The sequence below is a fragment of the Hyla sarda genome, chromosome 9 (genome assembly GCF_029499605.1).
Source record: "Hyla sarda isolate aHylSar1 chromosome 9, aHylSar1.hap1, whole genome shotgun sequence".
Lineage (NCBI taxonomy): Eukaryota > Metazoa > Chordata > Amphibia > Anura > Hylidae > Hyla > Hyla sarda.
Window position 1 is genome coordinate 8,003,527 of NC_079197.1, and position 23,056 is coordinate 8,026,582.

At 45.8% G+C, this 23,056-nt stretch overlaps 1 protein-coding gene across 1 annotated transcript; it reads right to left on the bottom strand.

Annotated features, from left to right (window-relative positions):
* Positions 1-6,684: 6,684 nt before the first annotated feature.
* Positions 6,685-16,091, bottom strand: ZMYND19 (zinc finger MYND-type containing 19). The gene is made up of 6 exons (XM_056538842.1): positions 15,790-16,091; positions 12,119-12,178; positions 10,239-10,345; positions 10,012-10,152; positions 8,724-8,904; positions 6,685-7,353 (listed from the first exon to the last, which is right to left on the bottom strand). The coding sequence occupies exons 1-6, from the start codon at positions 15,838-15,840 to the stop codon at positions 7,210-7,212; spliced, it is 684 nt and encodes a 227-aa protein (XP_056394817.1). The 5' UTR covers positions 15,841-16,091; the 3' UTR covers positions 6,685-7,209.
* Positions 16,092-23,056: the final 6,965 nt, after the last annotated feature.

Here is a 23,056-nt window from a genome sequence, read left to right on the forward strand (position 1 = left end):
GCCTTTCCAGTACTTATCAGGTGCTGTATGTCCTGGAGGAAGTCATGTAGTCTTTCCAGTACTGATCAGCTGCTGTATGTCCTGGAGGAGTCATGTAGTCTTTCCAGTACTTATCAGGTGCTGTATGTCCTGGAGGAAGTCATGTAGTCTTTCCAGTACTGATCAGCTGCTGTATGTCCTGGAGGAGTCATGTAGTCTTTCCAGTACTTATCAGCTGCTGTATGTCCTGGAGGAAGTCATGTAGTCTTTCCAGTACTTATCAGCTGCTGTATGTCCTGGAGGAAGTCATGTAGTCTTTCCAGCACTTATCAGCTGCTGTATGTCCTGGATGTAGTCATGTAGTCTTTCCAGTACTTATCAACTGCTGTATGTCCTGGAGGAAGTCATGTAGTCTTTCCAGTATATATCAGCTGCTGTATGTCCTGGAGGAAGTCATGTAGTCTTTCCAGTACTTATCAGCTGCTGTATGCCCTGGAGGAAGTCATGTAGTCTTTCCAGTACTTATCAGCTGCTGTATGTCCTGGAGGAAGCCATGTAGTCTTTCCAGTACTTATCAGCTGCTGTATGCCCTGGAGGAAGTCATGTAGTCTTTCCAGTACTTATCAGCTGCTGTATGCCCTGGAGGAAGTCATGTAGCCTTTCCAGTACTTATCAGCTGCTGTATGTCCAGGAGGAAGTCATGTAGTCTTTCCAGTACTTATCAGCTGCTGTATGTCCTGGAGGAGTCATGTAGTCTTTCCAGTACTTATCAGCTGCTGTATGCCCTGGAGGAAGTCATGTAGTCTTTCCAGTACTTATCAGCTGCTGTATGTCCTGGAGGAAGCCATGTAGTCTTTCCAGTACTTATCAGCTGCTGTATGCCCTGGAGGAAGTCATGTAGTCTTTCCAGTACTTATCAGCTGCTGTATGCCCTGGAGGAAGTCATGTAGCCTTTCCAGTACTTATCAGGTGCTGTATGTCCTGGAGGAAGTCATGTAGTCTTTCCAGTACTTATCAGCTGCTGTATGTCCTGGAGGAAGTCATGTAGTCTTTCCAGTACTGATCAGCTGCTGTATGTCCTGGAGGAGTCATGTAGTCTTTCCAGTACTTATCAGCTGCTGTATGTCCTGGAGGAAGTCATGTAGTCTTTCCAGCACTTATCAGCTGCTGTATGTCCTGGATGTAGTCATGTAGTCTTTCCAGTATATATCAGCTGCTGTATGTCCTGGAGGAAGTCATGTAGTCTTTCCAGTATATATCAGCTGCTGTATGTCCTGGAGGAAGTCATGTAGTCTTTCCAGTATATATCAGCTGCTGTATGTCCTGGAGGAAGTCATGTAGTCTTTCCAGTATATATCAGCTGCTGTATGTCCTGGAGGAAGTCATGTAATCTTTCCAATACTTATCAGCTGAGTGTTGTAGTTTTGCAACAGCTGGGGCACACTGGTTGGAAATCACTGCCCTATTGGAAACCCCTCCTACTCTGGACAGTTCCTGACATGGGCAGAGGTGTCAGCAGAGAGCACTGTGTGGTAAGAACTACACAACTTCCTGTGGAGCATACAGCAGCTGATAAGTACTGGAAGGATTAAGATTTTTTAAATAGAAGTAATTTACAGATCTGTTTAGCTTGTTACCAGTTGATTTGAAAATCATTTTTATTTCTGAGTACCCCTTTATGGGTTGACACTTACAATCCATCCTCCTCCATCAGTGTGCAGGTCACAATAGACCTTCATGGGCTGGTTTGAGGAGGGGTATATTGTATATCAGTCACTCATGACAGGGGTACTCTGGTGGAAAACATTTTTTTTTTTATCAACTGTTGCCATAAAAGTTAAATAGATTTGTAAATTACTTCTATAAAAAAAAAAAAATCTTAATCCTTCCAGTACCTTTTAGCAGCTGTATGCTACAGAGGAAATTCTTTTCTTTTTGAATTTCTTTTTTGTCTTGTCCACAGTGCTCTCTGCTGACACCTCTGTCTCTATCAGGAACTGTCCAGAGCAGGAGAAAATCCCCATAGGAAACCTATGCTGCTCTGGACAATTCCGGACAAGGGCAGAGGTGTCAGCAGAAAGACAAAAACAGTTTATGGACATACAAGGCAATGATAAGATGAAGACTGCTGCCATCTTGTGGCAATCGTTTAGAATGCAGGCCACACTGTGTATATAATTATTAGGGCCGTTATTTATTACTTATTTTCAGAGCGCTCTTTATTCCAGGGTGCCCTAAATTAAACAAGAATATACCGTATTTTTCACCCTATAGGACGCACCGGCGTTTAAGACGCACCCAATTTATAGGTGCAAAATCTAATTAAAAAAATTACGGTTTTGAACCCATTAGTGGTCTTCAACCTGCGGACCTCCAGATGTTGCAAACCTACAACTCCCAGCATGCCCGGACAGCCAACGGCTGTCCGTGCATGCTGGGAGTTGTAGTTTTGCAACATCTGGAGGTCCGCAGATTGAAGACCACTGCATAGGAGGTAAAACTCACGTGTCCCCGGCGCTCTGGACCCGTCACCGCTGCCCTGGATGTCGCTCCATCGCTGTCGCCGTGTCCCCCGGCCGGGTATCCTCGCTCTCCGTCGCCGCCATCACGTCGTTACGCACGCCGACGCACGTACGCGACGACGTGGAAGGAGAGCGCCGGCCATACAGGGGATCCCTGAACGGAGAAGACACCGAGGAGGCAGGTAAGGTCCCTCCCGGTGTCCTGTAAGCACTAACCCGGCTATTCAGTTGGGCTGTCCGGGACCGCCGCGGTGAAATCGCGGCGGTCCCGAACAGCCTGACTGAACAGCCGGGTTAGTGTCACTTTCCCTTCAGACGCGGCGGTCAGCTTTGATCGCCGTGTCTGAAGGGTTAATACAGGGCATCACCGCGATCGGTTTTGTCCTGTATTAGCCGCGGGTCCCGGCCGTTGATGGCCGCAGGGACCGCCGCGATAGGGGTGTATTCGCCGTATAAGTTTTGGGGAAGAAAAAGTGCGTCTTATACGGCGATAAATACGGTAATATTGCTTGAAAAGAAGTGTCCATGTATCCAGCCATTGAAATGTTTCACAGATCTGGACTGTCTGAAGGAGATTTATCAAAACCTGCCCAGAGGAAACGTTGCCCATAGCAACCAATCAGATCGCTTCTTTCATTTTTAACAAGGCTTCTGGAAAATGAAAAACACGATCTGATTGGTTGCTATGGGCAACTGGGCAACTTTTGATAAATTCCCCCTGTATGTTGTGTCTGGTTTACAGTTACAATAGTTCGGAAAAGACCAGAAAAGACCGGAAAAGACCATTGTGTGGTGAAACTATTGTAAGTTAAGGGATGACTGTAATGTAATTATACGGCTTTATCTATTACTTTATTCCTCTGTAACCCCCCCCTCCCCCCCCCCCCGTGTGTAAAGAATTCGGGGGGGGTCGCAATAAACTTTGTCATGGAAATACTAAAGAATTCTGTAGACCAGCGTCATCTCTAAAAAAATAAAAATAAAAAAAAAAAAATACTTTGTTTGCAATTAGAGATGAGCAAATTTACAGTAAATTCGATTCGTCACAAACTTCTCGGCAGTTGATGTCTTTTCCTGCATAAATTAGTTCAGCTTTCCGGTGCTCCGGTGGGCTGGAAAAGGTGGATACAGTCCTAGGAAAGAGTCTCCTAGGACTGTATCCACCTTTTCCAGCCCACGGGAGCACCGGAAAGCTGAACTAATTTACGCAGGAAAAGTCATCAACTGCCGAGCCGAGAAGTTTGTGACGAATCGAATTTACTGTAAGTTCGCTCATCTCTATTTGCAATCCATTAACCCCTTCCAGTCCCATTTTGCCAACACCATTTTTTCCCTTTGAAAGAACTGTAAGGGTCTATTCACAGTGAAGAATTTCCGTCTCAAATTAAAGCCCATAGACTTCTATAGGATTCCTCACTCCCATTCACACTTCTGAATTTCCGCTTGCAGAAATTCAGAAAAGTGTGAACGGGAGTGCGGAATCCCATCGGAGTCTATGGGCTTTAATTTGAGACGGATGTCCAGCATAGGAAAACCTATGATCATCTGCCCGGGCCGGCTCCCGTGTGCGGCTGCAGGCGGGGGCCGGCCAGAGCAGGTGAAAACTAAAAACAAGGGGGCCTCCAGCTGTTGTGAAACTACAGCTACCAGCATGCCCGGACAGCCTTTGCCGGTCCGGGCATGCTGGGAGTTGTAGTTTCACAACAGCTGGAGGCACCCTGGTTTTTAGTATACAGCAGTGGTCGGCACTATGCGGCCGCTGCTGCTCTGCATACAAGGGCCTGATTCTAGTATCAGGCCCTTGTATGTTACCAGTGTGCATGGGCGACCGCACTGCAAGAGCCGCATTAAAGTCCGTGATGAGCCGCAGCTTGCCGACCACTGTTATGGACCTACAGAACAAAGATAAGTGTTCATTTATACAGAAAAGTGTGTAGAAAGAGGAGCCCCCAAAAGTTGCAAACTTTGTTTTTTTCACCCCACAAATTATTTTGTATTTGCTTTCAATGTAAATTTTGTGGTGAAAATTATTTTTTTATGACGACTTCGGTAAAATCAAAAACAGAAAAAGGATATCAAATAATGCAGTGTAAACCCCGCGGTGTCTGTATAACTACTATATATCCTGATCCCATAGAGATAGCAGCAGTATACAGATAGAGCTGGAGGGGAGGTGTATAACTACTATATATCCTGATCCCATAGAGATAGCAGCAGTATACAGATAGAGCTGGAGGGGAGGTGTATAACTACTCTATATCCTGATCCCATAGAGATAGCAGCAGTATACAGATAGTGCTGGAGGGGAGGTGTATAACTACTATATATCCTGATCCCATAGAGATAGCAGCAGTATACAGATAGAGCTGGAGGAGAGGTGTATAACTACTATATATCCTGATCCCATAGAGATAGCTGCAGTATACAGAGAGCTGGAGGGGAGATGTATAACTACTATATATCCTGATCCCATAGAGATAGCAGCAGTATACAGATAGTGCTGGAGGGGAGGTGTATAACTACTATATATCCTGATCCCATAGAGATAGCAGCAGTATACAGATAGTGCTGGAGGGGAGGTGTATAACTACTATATATCCTGATCCCATAGAGATAGCAGCAGTATACAGATAGTGCTGGAAGGGAGGTGTATAACTACTATATATCCTGATCCCATAGAGATAGCAGCAGTATATAGATAGTGCTGGAGGGGAGGTGTATAACTACTATATATCCTGATCCCATAGAGATAGCAGCAGTATACAGATAGAGCTGGAGGGGAGGTATATAACTACTATATATCCTGATCCCATAGAGATAGCAGCAGTATACAGATAGAGCTGTAAGGGAGGTATATAACTACTATATATCCTGATCCCATAGAGATAGCAGCAGTATACAGATAGAGCTGGAGGGGAGGTGTATAACTACTATATATCCTGATCCCATAGAGATAGCAGCAGTATACAGATAGAGCTGGAGGGGAGGTGTATAACTACTCTATATCCTGATCCCATAGAGATAGCAGCAGTATACAGATAGAGCTGGAGGGGAGGTGTATAACTACTCTATATCCTGATCCCATAGAGATAGCAGCAGTATACAGATAGTGCTGGAGGGGAGGTGTATAACTACTATATATCCTGATCCCATAGAGATAGCAGCAGTATACAGATAGTGCTGGAAGGGAGGTGTATAACTACTATATATCCTGATCCCATAGAGATAGCAGCAGTATATAGATAGTGCTGGAGGGGAGGTGTATAACTACTATATATCCTGATCCCATAGAGATAGCAGCAGTATACAGATAGAGCTGGAGGGGAGGTATATAACTACTATATATCCTGATCCCATAGAGATAGCAGCAGTATACAGATAGAGCTGTAAGGGAGGTATATAACTACTATATATCCTGATCCCATAGATAGCAGCAATATACAGATAGAGCTGGAGGAGAGGTGTATAACTACTATATATCCTGATCCCATAGAGATAGCAGCAGTATAAAGATAGAGCTGTAGAGGAGGTGTATAACTACTATAAATCCTGATCCCATAGAGATAGCAGCAGTATACAGATAGAGCTGGAGAGGAGGTGTATAACTACTAGATATACTGATACCATAGAGATAGCAGCCTTTCTGTATACATTGTATATAGTGATCGGGGTGTAGACTTTCTGGATACATTGTATATAGTGACCGGGGGTGAAGACTTTCTGTATACATTGTATATAGTGATCGGGGTGTAGACTTTCTGTATACATTGTATATAGTGACCGGGGGTGAAGACTTTCTGGATACATTGTATATAGTGACCGGGGGTGAAGACTTTCTGGATACATTGTATATAGTGACCGGGGGTGAAGACTTTCTGTATACATTGTATATAGTGACCGGGGGTGAAGACTTTCTGGCTTCATTGTAGTTTATGACCTTATGACAGTTTCCCCTTCGGCTGTCTGGGCATGCTGGGAGTTGTAGTTTTGCAACAGCTGGAGGCACCCTGGTTGGGGAAACACTGCCTTATAATCTGATGTTGTCCCCAGATATTTGCACACTTATCTCCTGCTAACAAAGATAAAGGGCCCCATGTAAATTTGGCCCCTGCTCTCTCTCCCCCCCCCCCCCCCAGCACTGACATCTATTTACACAAAATAAAGAGGCGACCAGTCAGCGACCATCTACCTTCTCTTTTAATTTTACATGCATCATCTTTCAGATCCCGGCAGACCAGACTTTACGCATCCGGATGATTCGCGCCTCCTTCATGAAAACCTGCTAATAAGAAGATGAAGAATTTCGGCACAACAAATGGCTAAAACGCCCTTGTTCCAGGAGCTGCTGGCGAAACGGACAGTCCGGGGCCCGAAACATTATAAAACGGCAAAAAAAAAAAATTCGAACGACTGTACATGAAACTTTACAAACAGCATAAATTACAGGCCCCCGGCGGGAGCTTTCACAGTAGTCTGTGAGACGGTAATACTGGCGTGGAGGGTCCCACTCCTCGTAGAGTCACTTCCAGGCGGCATAGTCCGGCATCGGGGGCCCGGCGGCCACTCAAGCGTCACAGGATTATCTGCAGTGCCTCTGGCGACCATGACCAGTCACTGGTAACGTGTGCGGAAAAACACAACATCCCGGCCTCCATGTGGAAAAATAATGGAGCATGTACAGCAAAGGTGGAGCCCCGCCCCCGAGGAGTCACCGCTCGGGGTCCGGCTCGCAGTGCATGATCCGGATCTTCTCCGAACAGTGTTTTTTGTGAGCGGGCCAGTCCTTCTGTTGGCACTGGGTACCACAGTATCTTGCTAGTTGGCATCTACCACAAATGTTAAATTCACGTAGCTGCAAAATAGGAAAATAAAATCTAATAAAATATCAAATATTATAAAAGATTAAGTAAAAATATAACAATATAAAATATAATACATACAAATGTAAAATATTTTAAATCATTTATTATATTTCAAATATATTTTACTTCTATTTTTATTAATTTTTAGGATAAAAAAACTATAATAATAATAATTTTAATAAATAATAATTTTAATATAACACTTTTAATAAATAAAAAACAATAATCATTTTAATAAATAATAATAATTTTAAAGGAATATTCCAGGAAAATATATATATCTATCTCTCTCTCAACTGGCTCCAGAAAGTTAAACAGATTTGTAAATTACTTCTATTAAAAAATCTTAATCCTTTCAGTACTTATGAGCTTCTGAAGTTAAGGTTGTTCTTTTCTGTCTAAGTGCTCTCTGATGACACCTGTCTCAGGAAACTCCCAGTTTGGAGGAGGTTTGCTATGGGGGTTTGCTTCTAAACTGAGACACGTGTCATCAGAGAGCACTTAGACAGAAGAGAACAACCTTATCTTCAGAAGCTCATAAGTACTGAAAGGATTAAGATTTTTGAATAGAAGTAATTGACAAGTCTGTTTAACTTTCTGAAGCCAGTTGATATATATAAAAAAAGTTTTTTTTGCTGGAATATCCCTTTAATATATAATAATTTTTATACATAAAAATAATAATTAATATGTATTTGATATATTTATAACATAATTTATATTAAAATATTTATGTACACAAATAAAACTTCTAAAAGCAGTGTTTCCCAACCAGTGTGTCTCCAGCTGTTGCAAAACTACAAATCCCAGCATGCCAGGACAGCCAAAAGTTGTCCGGGCATGCTGGGAGTTGTAGTTTGGCAACAGCTGGAGGCACATTGATTGGGAAAACTCTGTTTTAAATCTTTCAGATAACCAACGATTTATTTTATTTATTTACTTATTTTTTTAATCTATCGATCTGTCTCTCTCCAGCTGTTGCTAGACTACAAATTACCAGATGAAGGTTGGTCAGGGCATGATGGGGGTTGTAGTTTGGCAACAGCTTTAGAGATAAGAAAATAATGTCTGCCATATTCTACAAATGACACCACTTCTGCCCATGGGCTACTGCACTTGTGTGAACTGCAATACCTGGTATGGCCATTGACTAGGGTGGCGCTGTTAGTGAAACTGCAACTCTAAACAAGCCATTCACGATGGGAGTTGTAGTTTTACAACAGCTGGAGGAAGCATTGCATTAGAACGTATAGATGTCATGGAGGTGGGTGCACAGAACGTACTGTTCAGGACAGCGTCCTGAACACACCATAAGCCTCAGGCTCTACTAAGGACCCCACTAGTCAGACGCTGTACGCACCTGCTTCTCTATCATCGTACATGGAGGGTAGTGACATTCATAGTAAGTGCAGGAATTCTCTTCTTCCCGGACGACTTCTCCATTAGCGTTATAGCAGCGGGTGACGTTCAGCAGAGGGAACAAGTCTTCAATGGGGTCAGTGGGGAGCTGCTGTATGGCCAACCAATAAAGGGACTGTTCTCTGCAAGAGAAGGACAACCTGTCAGTCACTGGAACAGGATATAACTCAGGATCAGTACAGGATAAGTAATGTAATGTATGTACACAGTGACCTCCCCAGCAGAATAGTGAGTACAGCTCTGGAGTATAATACAGGATATAACTCAGGATCAGTACAGGATAAGTAATGTAATGTAATGTACACAGTGATCTCACCAGCAGAATAGTGAGTACAGCTCTGGAGTATAATACAGGATATAACTCAGGATCAGTACAGGATAAGTAATGTAATGTATGTACACAGTGATCTCACCAGCAGAATAGTGAGTACAGCTCTGGAGTATAATACAGGATATAACTCAGGATCAGTACAGGATAAGTAATGTAATGTGTGTACACAGTGACCTCACCAGCAGAATAGTGAGTACAGCTCTGGAGTATAATACAGGATATAACTCAGGATCAGTACAGGATAAGTAATGTAATGTATGTACACAGTGATCTCACCTGCAGAATAGTGAGTACAGCTCTGGAGTATAATACAGGATATAACTCAGGATCAGTACAGGATAAGTAATGTAATGTATGTACACAGTGACCTCACCAGCAGAGTAGTGAGTGCAGCTCTGGAGTATAATACAGGATATAACTCAGGATCAGTACAGGATAAGTAATGTATGTACACAGTAACCTCACCAGCAGAATAGTGAGTACAGCTCTGGGGTATAATACAGGATATAACTCAGGATCAGTACAGGATAAGTAATGTAATGTATGTATACAGTGACCTCACCAGCAGAATAGTGAGTACAGCTCTGGAGTATAATACAGGATATAACTCAGGATCAGTACAGGATAAGTAATGTAATGTATATACACAGTGACCTCACCAGCAGAATAGTGAGTACAGCTCTGGGGTATAATACAGGATATAACTCAGGATCAGTACAGTATCAGTAATGTAATGTATGTACACAGTGACCTCACCAGCAGAATAGTGAGTGCAGCTCTGGAGTATAATACAGGATATAATGTTGCCTGTCGGTGCATACAAGGAGTAGTAGTTCCACAACAGCTGAGGACCCCTTTTTGCAGACTGTTGCAGTGCGGGGTCCATCATGGCCATTACCTCTGTTTGCTCGACACTTCTTCTATCTCAGGTTTCCAGCCCCATGGGACCAATTGCAGATTGTCCAGTCTGTTATCCACAGTGATGCCGTTGAGGTGTAAGACCTGGAAGCCGGGTGCGATCCCTCCTTTATGCCTCTGCCTGCAGGAAAGAGGAGGAAATAATGAAGATCATTCATACAACAATACTACAAACCCCCCCATATACACAGGACGCCGCGTACTCACCATAACAGCTCATGGAGCAGGCGCCCAGACCCGCGCCCCTTGTACTTGTCGAAGGCGTAAGCGAAGATCTTTGCACCATTGCCATCAGCATCCACCTCCATCCGAGCCTGGGGGAGCGCAAAACGGGCAAGAGTTACAGCAGGTTCTAGAGCCCCTCCACATGTTTACTGCAGCCTCGTCTAAACCTGTGCAAGACTACATCTGTCAGTTTGCTGGGGGTTGTAGTTACACAGTGGCTGGAGAAATGGTTGCTGCCCTATTTAAAAGTCTATGGGACTGACAAAATCCTGCAGAGCAGTGGTCTTCAAATTATGGACCTCCAGATGTTGCAAAACTACAACTCCCGGCAGGCCCGGACAGCCAACGGCTGTCCGGGCATGCTGGGGGTTGTAGTTTTACAATAGCTGGATACAAACTGGTTGGGAAACACTGGTGTATAGGGCAGTGATCTCAAAACTGATATTTCAGCTGTTGCTAAACTGCAACTCCCAGCATGCTGGGAGTTGTACATTTGCAACATCTGGAGGTCTACAGTCTGGAGACCACTGCCCTATACCCCAGTGTTTCCCAACCAGTTTGCATCCAGCTATTGCAAAACTACAACCCCCAGCATGCCCGGACAGCCGTTGGCTGTCCGGGCATGCTGGGAGTTAAAGTTTTGCAACATCTGGGAGGACCACTGTTTGGAGACTATAGCCATACAGCTTAAAGGGGTACTCCGGTGGAAAACCATTTTTTTTTTTTTTTTTTTTTAATCAACTGGTGCCAGGAAGTTAAACAGATTTGTAATTTATTTATAACAAAAAATCTTAATCCTTCCAGTACTTATTAGCTGCTGAATACTACAGAGGAAATTATTTTCTTTTTGGAACACAGAGCTCTCTGCTGACATCATAACCACAGTGCTCTCTGCTAACATATCTGTCCATTTTAGGAACTGTCCAGAGCAGCATATGTTTGCTAAGGGGATTTTCTCCTACTCTGGACAGTTCTTAAAATGGACAGAGGTGTCAGCAGAGAGCACTGTGGACAGACAGAAAATAAATCCAAAAAGAAAAGAATTTCCTCTGTAGTATACAGTATTACAGTATAAGTAATTTACAAAGCAGTTTCACTTTCTGGCACCAGTTGAGTTAAAAAAAAATAAAGTTTTCCATCGGAGTACCCCTTTAAAGAGGCACTCCTTCACTCAAGTACAGCCTCGTTCTGGAGTTTTTAGGGGGGGGGGGGGGGGGTTTCAGCAATTGGACCCCCTTGCAATTAGATACTTTTCCCTTATCCTGTGCATAGGGTATATGTTTTTAAGTGCTGGAGTACCCCTTCAGGTACAGCAGGCGTGCTCAGCCATCACTATTTCAGCAGGGGATATGGGACCCCCCTTTGTTGCTATCAGTGGGGGTCCCGCACACTTATAAGAGACACTTATCCCTGTGCATATAGGATTAGTTTAAAGGAGTACTCCAGCGCAAAATAACTTATCCCCTATCCAAAGGATAGCGGATAAGTTATAGATCGCGGGGGTGTCCGAGCGCTGGGGGCCCCCGGGATCTCCTGGACGGGGCCGCAGCAGTCTGCCGGAAGTGAAGTTTCGTCCCCAGCAGAAAGCAGCGGCAGACACTCCCCCTACATGTATCTCTATGGGATTCATGGAGGGGGCGTGTCGGCTGCCGCGTCATGCGGGGACGGAACGCCCCCTTTCCTGTATATTGCCGCGGCCCCGTACCGAAGATCGCGGGGGGGGGGGGCCCCAGCGCTCTGCCCCCCCCCACGATCTATAACTTATCTCCTATCCTTCGGATAGAGGATAAGTAATTTTGCACTATAAATGTCCTTTACTTTATGGGGAAACCCCAACCTTATAATTGAATAAAACTTCTTACCTCAAATGAATAGTTGTCCACCAGCGGGATGTCCTGCTCATCTATGAGTGTATACTTTATCTGAAAGAGGAAACACAACGTGTTAGTGCCCAGTCACCAAATACTGCTACTTTTTCTATATACTTTCCAAGACCTCTGCTTGCTTTCACTTCATGGGGCTGAAAACCTGCGCAGCTCCGATCCTTCTCACGGTTGAGGGTTTGTTACAACTAGAGATGAGCGAACTTACAGTTAATTCGATTCGTCACAAACTTCTCGGCTCAGCAGTTGATGACTTTTCCTGCATAAATTAGTTCAGCTTTCAGGTGCTCCCGTGGGCTGGAAAAGGTGGATACAGTCCTAGGAGACTCTTTACTAGGAATGTATCCACCTTTTCCAGCCCACCGGAGCACCTGAAAGCTGAACTAATTTATGCAGGAAAAGACATCAACTGCCGAGCCGAGAAGTTCGTGACGAATCAAATTTACTGTAAGTTCGCTCATCTCTAGTTACAACCCCTCAGCAGAACAATGGCAAATAAATCTGTTACAATGTATCAGTCTGGAGTCCACACAGAAGATCGTTTACATTAAAGGGGTACTCCGGTGGAAAACATATTTTTTTCATTTCAACTGGTGCCAGAAAGTTAACAGATTTTTAAGTTACTTCTATTAAAAAAAAAATCTTAATCCTTCCAGTACTTAGCTGCTGCATGCTCCACAGAAAGTTCTTTTCTTTTTGAATTTCTTTCCTGTCTGACCACAGTGCTCTCTGCTGACACCTCTGTGCATTTTAGGAACTGTCCAGAGTAGGAGCAAATCCCCATAGCAAACCTCTCCTGCTCTGGACAGTTCCTGATACGGACAGAGGGGTCAGCAGAGAGCAGTGTGATCAGACAGAAGGGAAATTTGAAAAGAAAAGAACTTCCTGTGGAGCTGATAAGTACTGGAAGGATTAAGATTTTTAAATAGAAATCATTTACAAATCTGTTTAACTTTCTGACACCAGTTGATTTAAAAAAATACTTTTCCACCAGAGTACCCCTTTAAATACGAGTGCAACAAACCCTCAGCGGTGATGACTAGGATGTTCCCCTATTCCAGTGTGCCTCCAGCTGTTGAAAAACTACAACTCCCAGCATGCCCGGACAGCCGTTGGCTGTCCGGGCATGCTAGGAGTTGTAGTTTTGCAACATCTGGGAGGTCCACAGTCTGGAGACCACTGTCCTATAACCCAGTGTAGTTTTGAAACAGCTGGAGGCACACTGTTTGGAAAACACTGCTCTATCCCCTGAATCATAAAGAACATAAAAGTTGCCAAAACTTTCACGTGAGCCTAGATGGGCGCGATCCCGTCAGGTACAGACACACCCAATGTGTGGGAACAATCTCAAGGCCTTGCACAAACCTAACAATAAAAAAGGAGAAGAGCAATGGCGACTGCGGTGCAGGGGAGGACAATGCCACAGCGCTTCCTCATCTGCAGCTCGGCATGATGGGAGTTGTAGTTTGGGCCATTGCTAGGAGCCACGACAGAGAAGCTATAAGGGAACACTATGTGCTGTGCAAATGCTCGCAGTCTATTGCACACTTATGAGCCACAACTGCTGCGGCAACCACAACACTCATCATGCCAGGACAGACAGAGGTTGATGGGAGTTGTAGATTTGCAACAGCTGGGGAGCACTGTACTAAGGATTAAAGGGGTACTAGGGTAAAAAAATAAATAAATAAAAAGTTTTTCAATCAACTGGTGCCAGAAAGTTTAACAGATTTGTAAATTACTTCTATTAAAAAAATCTTAATCCTTCCTGTACTTATTAGCTGCTGACTACTACAGTGGAAATTCTTTTCCGTTTGAAACACAGAGCTCTCTGCTGACATCATAAGCACAGTGCTCTCTGCTGACATCTCTGTCCATTTTAGGAACTGTCCAGAGTAAAAGGAAACCCCATAGCAAACATATGCTGCTCTGGACAGTTCCTAAAATGGACAGAGATGTCAGCAGAGAGCACTGTGCTTGTGATGTCAGCAGAGAGCTCTGTGCATCAAAAAGAAAATAACTTCCGCTGTAGTATTCAGCAGCTAATAAGTACTGGAAGGATTAAGATTTTTTTAATAGAAGTAATTTATAAATCTGATTAACTTTCTGGCACCAGTTGATTTAAAAAAAAAAAAAAAAGTTTTTCACCGGAGTACCCCTTTAATCACAACAGGTGAAGTTTTTACTAATGCCCTTCCAGAGATGGCCATTAGATGGCAATAGATACCAGCTCACCTTCTGCCAGACAGAGGATAATGGGAGTTGTAGTTTTGCAACAGCTGAAGACAGCCTGAAACTGGGAAACACCGCACTGAGGTCTATTCACCAATAATATGGCGCCCCCTGCAGGTGCAGTAGATGTTTACAAATGCGCTACCAAAGGTGACAACTAGATGGCACTGTGAAACCAATTCATCTTCTTACACGATGTCCCGCCTTGGCTAGTAATAGGGTGAGTGGCGGTGTGACGTATTCAGTACCAGGACCGGTGGTCTTCAGGGTGCCCGGGCCCATTACATCACACTGCCGTTTAGCCTATCACTGGCAAAGGCAGGACATCGCCACCTGCACCAGGAAGATCGCAACTGAGGGAGCGGGGGGCACTGATGGACGTGAAGGTTTTTGTTTTATATGCTGGCAGTCTGGGGATGATGTTAATAACCCCTTTAATTTTTGACGATCAGTGCACCCCCTGCAGGTGGAGTAGGTTTCTACAAATGCACTACCAGAGGTGATCACTAGATGGCGCTGTGACACCAGTTCATATTCTGAGAGCAGATGGTGCCAAAGACTGATGGGAGTCGCAGTTTTACAACAGCTAATACTAAGGGTTAATCCTGAACGACTGGTGCGCCCCCTACAGGCGAACCAAGTTTTTATGACTGCACTAGCAGAGATGACCACTAGATGGCACCATGACACCAGCTGACCTTTGGACAGCGCACAGTGCTGATGGGAGTTGTATACTTTCAACAGCTGGGGAACACCGCACTAAGGGTTAATTCCTGAGGATCACTGCACCTCCTACAGCAGTGGTCTCCAACCTGCGGACCACCAGATGTTGCAATACTACAACTCCCAGCATGACCGGACAGCCGTTGGCTGTCCGGTCATGCTGGGAGTTGTAGTTTTGCAACACCTGGAGGTCCGCAGGTTCTAGACCAATGCACTACCAGAGGTGACCACTAGATGGGACTAGTGCACTGTACCAGGCAGCCAAAAGGTTGATGGGAGTTGTAGTTGTAGCTTGAGAACACTGTACAAAGAATTAACCAATCACTGCGCCCCCTACAGGTGGAGTAAGTTTCTATAAATGTACTACCAGAGGTGACCACTAGATGGCACCAGACACCGCCTCACCTTGTGGGAGTTGTACCAATAATTAACCAATCACTGCGCCCCCTACAGGTGGAGTAAGTTTCTATAAATGTACTACCAGAGGTGACCACTAGATGGCACCAGAAACCGCCTCACCTTGTGGTTGGTTTCAAACCCGGTCAGAAGGTGGAGCTAACTAGTCTCCGCCCACAAGCGGGTGTGCCCACACGAGACCTACGTATCAACGTGTTTAACCTGTCAATTAAGCCTTAATATATCGATAGGTGGGTGGCTAATCGATTTCTGCCCGGCTCCCCACCCCCGGGTCTCACCTTGCCGGCCACCCGGCCGAGCCGCACGATCCCCAGCTTGAAGTCAGTCATGGCCGGTGTGAGGGAGTGACAGACGCACGCGCCGCTTCGCCTTCCCGTCCGCGTGGGTTACCCTCCGGCGTTGACGCCGCGTCTTCGGGTGGACGAGCCCCTCCCACTTGGCCGGTGACGCCGAGGATTGACCGACCGACCGGGCTCGCCCCGACGCCACACGAGGGAGACCTGGGATGCCACGCACCGCCTCTCCCCCTGCCGCGCTCCTAGGCGACACCCAGAAGGGGCGGGGCCGGAGGCACCGGCGGACCAATCAGAGAAGGCGACGATTGGCAGGCTACGGCGCGCGGCCGGTAGACGCGGGCCAATCGGAGAGCGCGGTGGGCGGGACATTCGGCTTTTTATTGACGCAAAGAAGGGAAGGGGCGGGCCGGTCTGTAACGTGACGTCAGTTTCGCGGGAAAAAAGGTTTTATTGGGCGCCGGTGAGTGACGTCAACGTCGGAGGAACAGGTGTCAGGATTTAAAGGGCCAGTAACAGATTGGGATCTGGGGAGTAGACCACGTGGTTCATCCGTGCAACGTAACAGCGCTAACACATGATTAGGTGGAATGTGCTGCTGTTGCTGCAGACAGATCACTCAGAGCATGCTGGGATATGTAGTTTCACAACATGCTAAAATGTCCGCACATGCTGGCAGTTGTAGTTTTGCAACATCTGGAGGTCCACATCTTGGAGACAACTGTTATAGGTAATACTTTATGGATACAAGCTGGGTCTCCTGCCTTTTCAAAACTACTGCTCCCATAATAGTGTTGCAGCCACTGGCTGGTGTGTGTCTGGGCTACACAATAATGAATGCTCCCAATGAATAGTAATGTGGTGTGAACACAGCCTAACCTGCTGAATGCAGATCTCCCAACCGTCCTGGAGCCGGCAGAACATTCCCGCTTTTGGGGTGATGGCTCACTGTCCCGGACTGGCCCCCCACATGTCCCGCATTTAACTGTATGTGCCTAATGTGGCGCTCAGTGGAAAGTTTGACAGGGTGAAGAGCCATTGGACCGAAGATAACCGCTGCAGGAGCCGACCATGAAGTGGACCGAAGATAACAGCTGCAGGAGCCGACAGATGAAGAGGACCGAAGATAACAGCTGCAGGAGCCGACAGATGAAGAGGACCGAAGATAACAGCTGCAGGAGGCGACAGATGAAGAGGACCGAAGATAACAGCTGCAGGAGGCGACAGATGAAGAGGACCGAAGATAACAGCTGCAGGAGGCGACAGATGAAGAGGACCGAAGATAACAGCTGCAGGAGGCGACAGATAAAGAGGACCGACGATAACAGCTGCAGGAGCCGACAGATGGAGAGGACCGAAGATAACAGCTGCAGGAGACAACAGATGAAGAGGACCGAAGATAACAGCTGCAGGAGACAACAGATGAAGAGGACCGAAGATAACAGCTGCAGGAGACAACAGATGAAGAGGACCGAAGATAACAGCTGCAGGAGGCGACAGATAAAGAGGACCGAAGATAACAGCTGCAGGAGCCGACAGATGAAGAGGACCGAAGATAACAGCTGCAGGAGCCGACAGATGAAGAGGACCGAAGATAACAGCTGCAGGAGCCGACAGATGGAGAGGACCGAAGATAACAGCTGCAGGAGCCGACAGATGGAGAGGACCGAAGATAACAGCTGCAGGAGCCGACAGATGGAGAGGACCGAAGATAACAGCTGCAGGAGCCGACAGATGAAGAGGACCGAAGATAACAGCTGCAGGAGCCGACAGATGAAGAGGACCGAAGATAACAGCTGCAGGAGCCGACAGATGAAGAGGACCGAAGATAACAGCTGCAGGAGCCTACAGATGAAGAGGACCGAAGATAACAGCTGCAGGAGCCGACCATGAAGAGGACCGACGATAACAGCTGCAGGAGCCGACAGATGAAGAGGACCGAAGATAACAGCTGCAGGAGCCGACAGATGAAGAGGACCGAAGATAACAGCTGCGGGAGCCGACAGATGAAGAGGACCAAAGATAACAGCTGCAGCAGCCGACAGATGAAGAGGACCGAAGATAACAGCTGCAGGAGCCGACAGATGAAGAGGACCAAAGATAACAGCTGCCGGAGCCGACCATGAAGAGGACCGAAGATAACAGCTGCAGGAACAGACAGATGAAGAGGACCAAAGATAACAGCTGCAGGAGGCGACAGATAAAGAAGACCGAAGATAACAGCTGCAGGAGACAAAGATGAAGAACCAGCAGAAGGTAAGTATGACTGTGGAGGGGAATTAGGTTTGGGTGCTGCCTACTGTGGGGGAACTGCTTCCTGCTAGGGGGGGGGGGGACTGCTGCTACTTATTATGGGGGAAACCCTGCTGCTGTAACACTCACGTTTCAGAAGACATGAACTCCTGTGGATGTGGATCCGCTAGACCTGTGTGGCAGATGACTCGGACCATACCAGGGAGCGGAGTCTAAGGTGCTGCTGGTTTTCACCAGATCCTGCTGCAAAGTGGGATGGACTTGCTGTGCCAGGTGGCACCCAGGTCTCTACCCATGGCATAACTTGACCACACAGGTGGCTGAGGAGATGCGAGGCACAGGCGGGATAAGGCAGCTCGTAGTCAGGATAGCAGAAGGTCAGGGCAGGTGGCACAGTAGCATAGTCAGGACGTAAGTAGGCCGGCGGCAGAGGAGCAAGGTCAGGTCACAGAGCAAAGGATCAGATACATGGCAAGGCAATTCTCAGGTATGCTTTCTCTGAGGCACAAAGCAACAAAGATCCGGCAGGGAAGTGTGGGAAGAGGAGGAATTTATCAATGAGCCACAGGTGTCTTAAACTAATGGGCGCACTGGCCCTTTAAATCTTAAAGCTCCGGCGCATGCGCACCCTAGGGGACAGTGACGCGTGCTGGAGGAGCACCTAATGAGTGAGGGACTGGGATTTGCATGTGGGTACAGGTAACGGAACCATGCACACGCAGCCAGCGTGTGCGGCCGGAGCACACAACGTAACAGCTGCTACTTATTATGGGGGAAATTCTGCTGATGCCTACTATGGGGGAAACTCTGCTGATGACTATTATGGGGAAACGCTGCTGCTGTCTATTATTCTGCGTACTTAATGTGGGGGATTTCCACTGCCTACCTAATGTGGGGGCTATCTACTACATTCCTGCCTAGCAAATATGGGAGGCTATGGTTGGTAGTGGTGACATTTTCTGGGCACTTTGGGACCCTTAGTAACAATTGATCCTGGTATAAACCCCACAACCTACCTGAATTTTCTAACTGACCATGTCCGTCCCTTTATGACTACAGTGTCCCCTGTATCTTCTGATGATACTTCCAGCAGGACAATGCCCCATGTCACATGACATCATCTCATACAGGACAATGAGGTCACATGACATCATCTCATACAGGACAATGAGGTCACATGACATCATTTCATACAGGACAATGAGGTCACATGACATCGTCTCATACAGGAAAATTAGGTCACATGACTCCAATGGCCTCCACAGTCACCAGATCTCATCCTATAGATCACTGCTGGGATGTGGTAGAACCGGAGATTCTCATCATGGATCCGACAAATCTGCTGCAACTGTGTGATGTCATCATGTCCATATGGAGGAACTGTGTGATGTCATCATGTCTATATGGAGGAACTGTGTGATGTCATCATGTCTATATGAACTGTGATGTCATCATGTCTATATGAACTGTGTGATGTCATCATGTCTATATGGAGGAACTGTGTGATGTCATCATGTCCATATGGAGGAACTGTGTGATGTCATCATGTCCATATGGAGGAACTGTGTGATGTCATCATGTCTATATGGAGGAACTGTGTGATGTCATCATGTCCATATGGAGGAACTGTGTGATGTCATCATGTCCATATGGAGGAACTGTGTGATGTCATCATGTCTATATGGAGGAACTGTGTGATGTCATCATGTCCATATGAAGGAACTGTGTGATGTCATCATGTCTATATGGAGAACTGTGTGATGTCATCATGTCTATATGGAGGAACCGTGTGATGTCATCATGTCTATAGGGAGGAACTGTGTGATGTCATCATGTCTATATGGAGGAACTGTGTGATGTCATCATGTCTATATGGAGGAACTGTGTGATGTCATCATGTCCATATGAAGGAACTGTGTGATGTCATCATGTCTATATGGAGAACTGTGTGATGTCATCATGTCTATATGGAGGAACTGTGTGATGTCATCATGTCTATAGGGAGGAACTGTGTGATGTCATCATGTCTATATGGAGGAACTGTGTGATGTCATCATGTCCATATGGAGGAACCGTGTGATGTCATCATGGCTATATGGATGAACTGTGTGATGTCATCGTTTATATATATAATTTTTAACAGTGCTGGTTGGCAACCACCAGCTTACCATGTCTCCTGGTTCTAACCAGCGTCAGCCGACGTTCTCCGTGCCATGTGTCTGCTGTATTTCCTGGTCTTCCTGCTCTGTGTCTCTCACTGCAGTTTCTGCTCTGCCCACTAGGGGATGTATGCGAGCACTGGCTTAGTTTTGTAGATCCAGTTTGCACTCCTGAATGGATCCTCTTCCAATCTCTGCCTGGTACCTCCTATATGTCACCCACATCTGTTGTATCCTGAATTTCTAGGTGTCTGTCTGCTAATCCTGTACACTGATTCCTACCTGTATACTGGTCTTTGCCTTTGTATCATCCCTTGGACTCTAGGAATAAAATAGCAAATTTAGGACTTCTCGGATGGCGCCTTCCGAGGTAGAAAAATCTGCTGCAATAGGTTAAAATGGCAATATTTTATTGGTAATTCAGGTGCACCTAGGAAGGCACCATCCGAGAAGTCCTAAATTTGCTACTTTATTCCTACTTATCCTACCGGACCTGGAGGTCAAGGACACCAAGGCTGCCACCCCTCTGGAGACACCTCAGAGCAAGTCTACAAGTCTACTAAGGTGTTGTACTCTGAGTTAAAATTGAACTTTTTGGACGGAATGAGCAAAGGTAGGTTTGGAGAAGAAGGGGAACAGAATTTAATGAAAAGAACCTCTGTCCAACTGTTGTGCATGCTTTGGGGTTGTATTGCAGCCAGTGGCACAGGGAACATCTCACGAGTAGAAGGAAAAATGGGTTCAATAAAATTTCAGCAAATTTTGGATGCTAACTTGATGCCATCTGTGAAAAAGCTGAAGTTAAAGAGAGGATGGCTTCTACAAATGGATAATGATCCTAAACACACCTCAAAATCCATGGGGGATTACATCAAGAGGCGTAAACTGAAGGTTTTGCCATGGCCTTCACAATCTCCTGACCTCAACATCATTGAAAACCTATGGAGAGGCCTTAAAAGAGCAGTGCGTGACAGACAGCCCAGAAATCTCAAAGAACTGGAAGACTTTTGTAAGGAAGAATGGGCAAAGATACCTCAAACAAGAACTGAAAGACTCTTGGCTGGCTACAAAAAGCGTTTACAAGCTGTGATACTTGCCAAAGGGGGCAGTACAATATATGAACTCTGCAGGGGGCCCAAACTTTTGAAGACACCATTTTTTTTGTTTTCTGTTATTTTGAAAGTGTAAATGATGGAAATAAAATGTAACTTTTGTTGACATATTATAAGAAGGTCTAATCTGTAATTTGATGCATTTGTAGATTTTTTCCATCTTTCCTTGGCTTCTTTATGCACATTAATACAAGCAGTTTATTCAGCTTAGTGAGGCTATCCTCCATATCTTATGGCCGAGCTCCTCTCCTGCAGGAGGAATATGGGGGCTGGTTCCATAACTATTCACCGCTGGTCAGAAGAATGCATGAGTGACTGGGATGGTGCTGACCCTGCAGAAGTATTCTCTATCACCAGAGCCGAGGACGTGATCTGCTGACTGCGGCCATATCCCAAATGTATGAGCTCAGAGCTATGTAGACCGACAACAGGGGGACGGACGTGTGTGCGTTGTGTAATGTCCATTCAAATGGCGACACTGGAAACAAGCGAAATGTAGGCCACAAGTCACAATCTTATTGTAGTGAATAGAGGTGAACGAACTTACAGTAAATTTGATTCGTCACAAACTTCTCGGCTCGGCAGTTGATGACTTATCCTGCATAAATTTAGTTCAGCTTTCAGGTGCTCCGGTGGGCTGGAAAAGGTGGATACAGTCCTAGGAAAGAGTCTCCTAGTACTGTTTCCACCTTTTCCAGCCCACGGGAGCGCCTGAAAGCTGAACTAATTTATGCAGGATAAGTCATCAACTGCCGAGCCGAGAAGTTCGTGACGAATCGAATTTACTGTAAGTTCGCTCATCTCTAGTAGTGAATCCTATACAGTTTTCCTACATTCCTGAATATGCAATATGGGGGAGGTTTTAGGATAGTGGTCTCCAAACTGTGAACCTTCAACTATTGCAAAACTACAACTCCCAGCATGCCCGGACAGCCGTTGGCTGTCCGGGCATGCTGGCAGTTGTAGTTCTGCAACAACTGGAGGACCCCACAGTTTGAAGACCACAAGTTTAGGACGTCCAATTCTATATCTATGGCCATTAATATGGCATTGCTCCCCTTTTGCCGGTATAACAGCCTCTGCTCTTCTGTAAAGACTTTCTATAAGATTTCGGAGGCGTCTGTGGGAATTTTTTTAACCATTTGTGAGGTCAGACACTGGTGTTGGAGGAGAGGACCCGGATCACAATCTCCATTCTAGTTCATCCTGGAGGGGTTGGGGTCCGGGGTCTGTGCGGCCGCTCAAATTCTCCCCCTCCACATCTTTATGGAGCCTGCTGTGTGCACTGGGGCGCAGTCATGGGGGAGCAGAGAAGGGCTGAAACCAAACTGCTCCCATAAAGATGGAAGAGACGACTGTCCACAACGGCCCTCATTTGCTATTGTAAACCAGACATGTTTTGTCGGGTTGTGCGTCAGATTCTGTCGCAATGTGCCAGAAATTCTGTCTGCGACAGAAATTTAAAAAAAAACAAAAAACGACTAACTCTCCATTTTGCTAAGAAAACCAAAAAAGGGGCGTGGCTGCCCAAAAGGGATATGTTCCCAACATCTTCACAAAAAAAGAAAAACATTTTTTTTTTTACTAAAGGTATCCACATAAAATGTGGTGGATTTGAGCTGAAGAAAACCTGACAGATCAGAGCAAGTGTAAAAAAATAAAATAAATAAAAAGGGAAAATGTAGGGAAACCTTAGTAAATACCGTGGAAAATAAATTGTAGGGAATT

Excerpts from the sequence above, each read along its gene's own strand:
- ZMYND19 (XM_056538842.1), bottom strand. The coding sequence starts at position 15,840 with ATGACTGACTTCAAGCTGGGGATCGTGCGGCTCGGCCGGGTGGCCGGC. Across the intron at positions 10,153-10,238 it reads CTGCTCCATGAGCTGTTATG|GCAGAGGCATAAAGGAGGGA; the intron begins GTGAGTACGCGG and ends TCTTTCCTGCAG. Across the intron at positions 7,354-8,723 it reads GTACGATGATAGAGAAGCAG|CTACGTGAATTTAACATTTG; the intron begins GTGCGTACAGCG and ends CCTATTTTGCAG.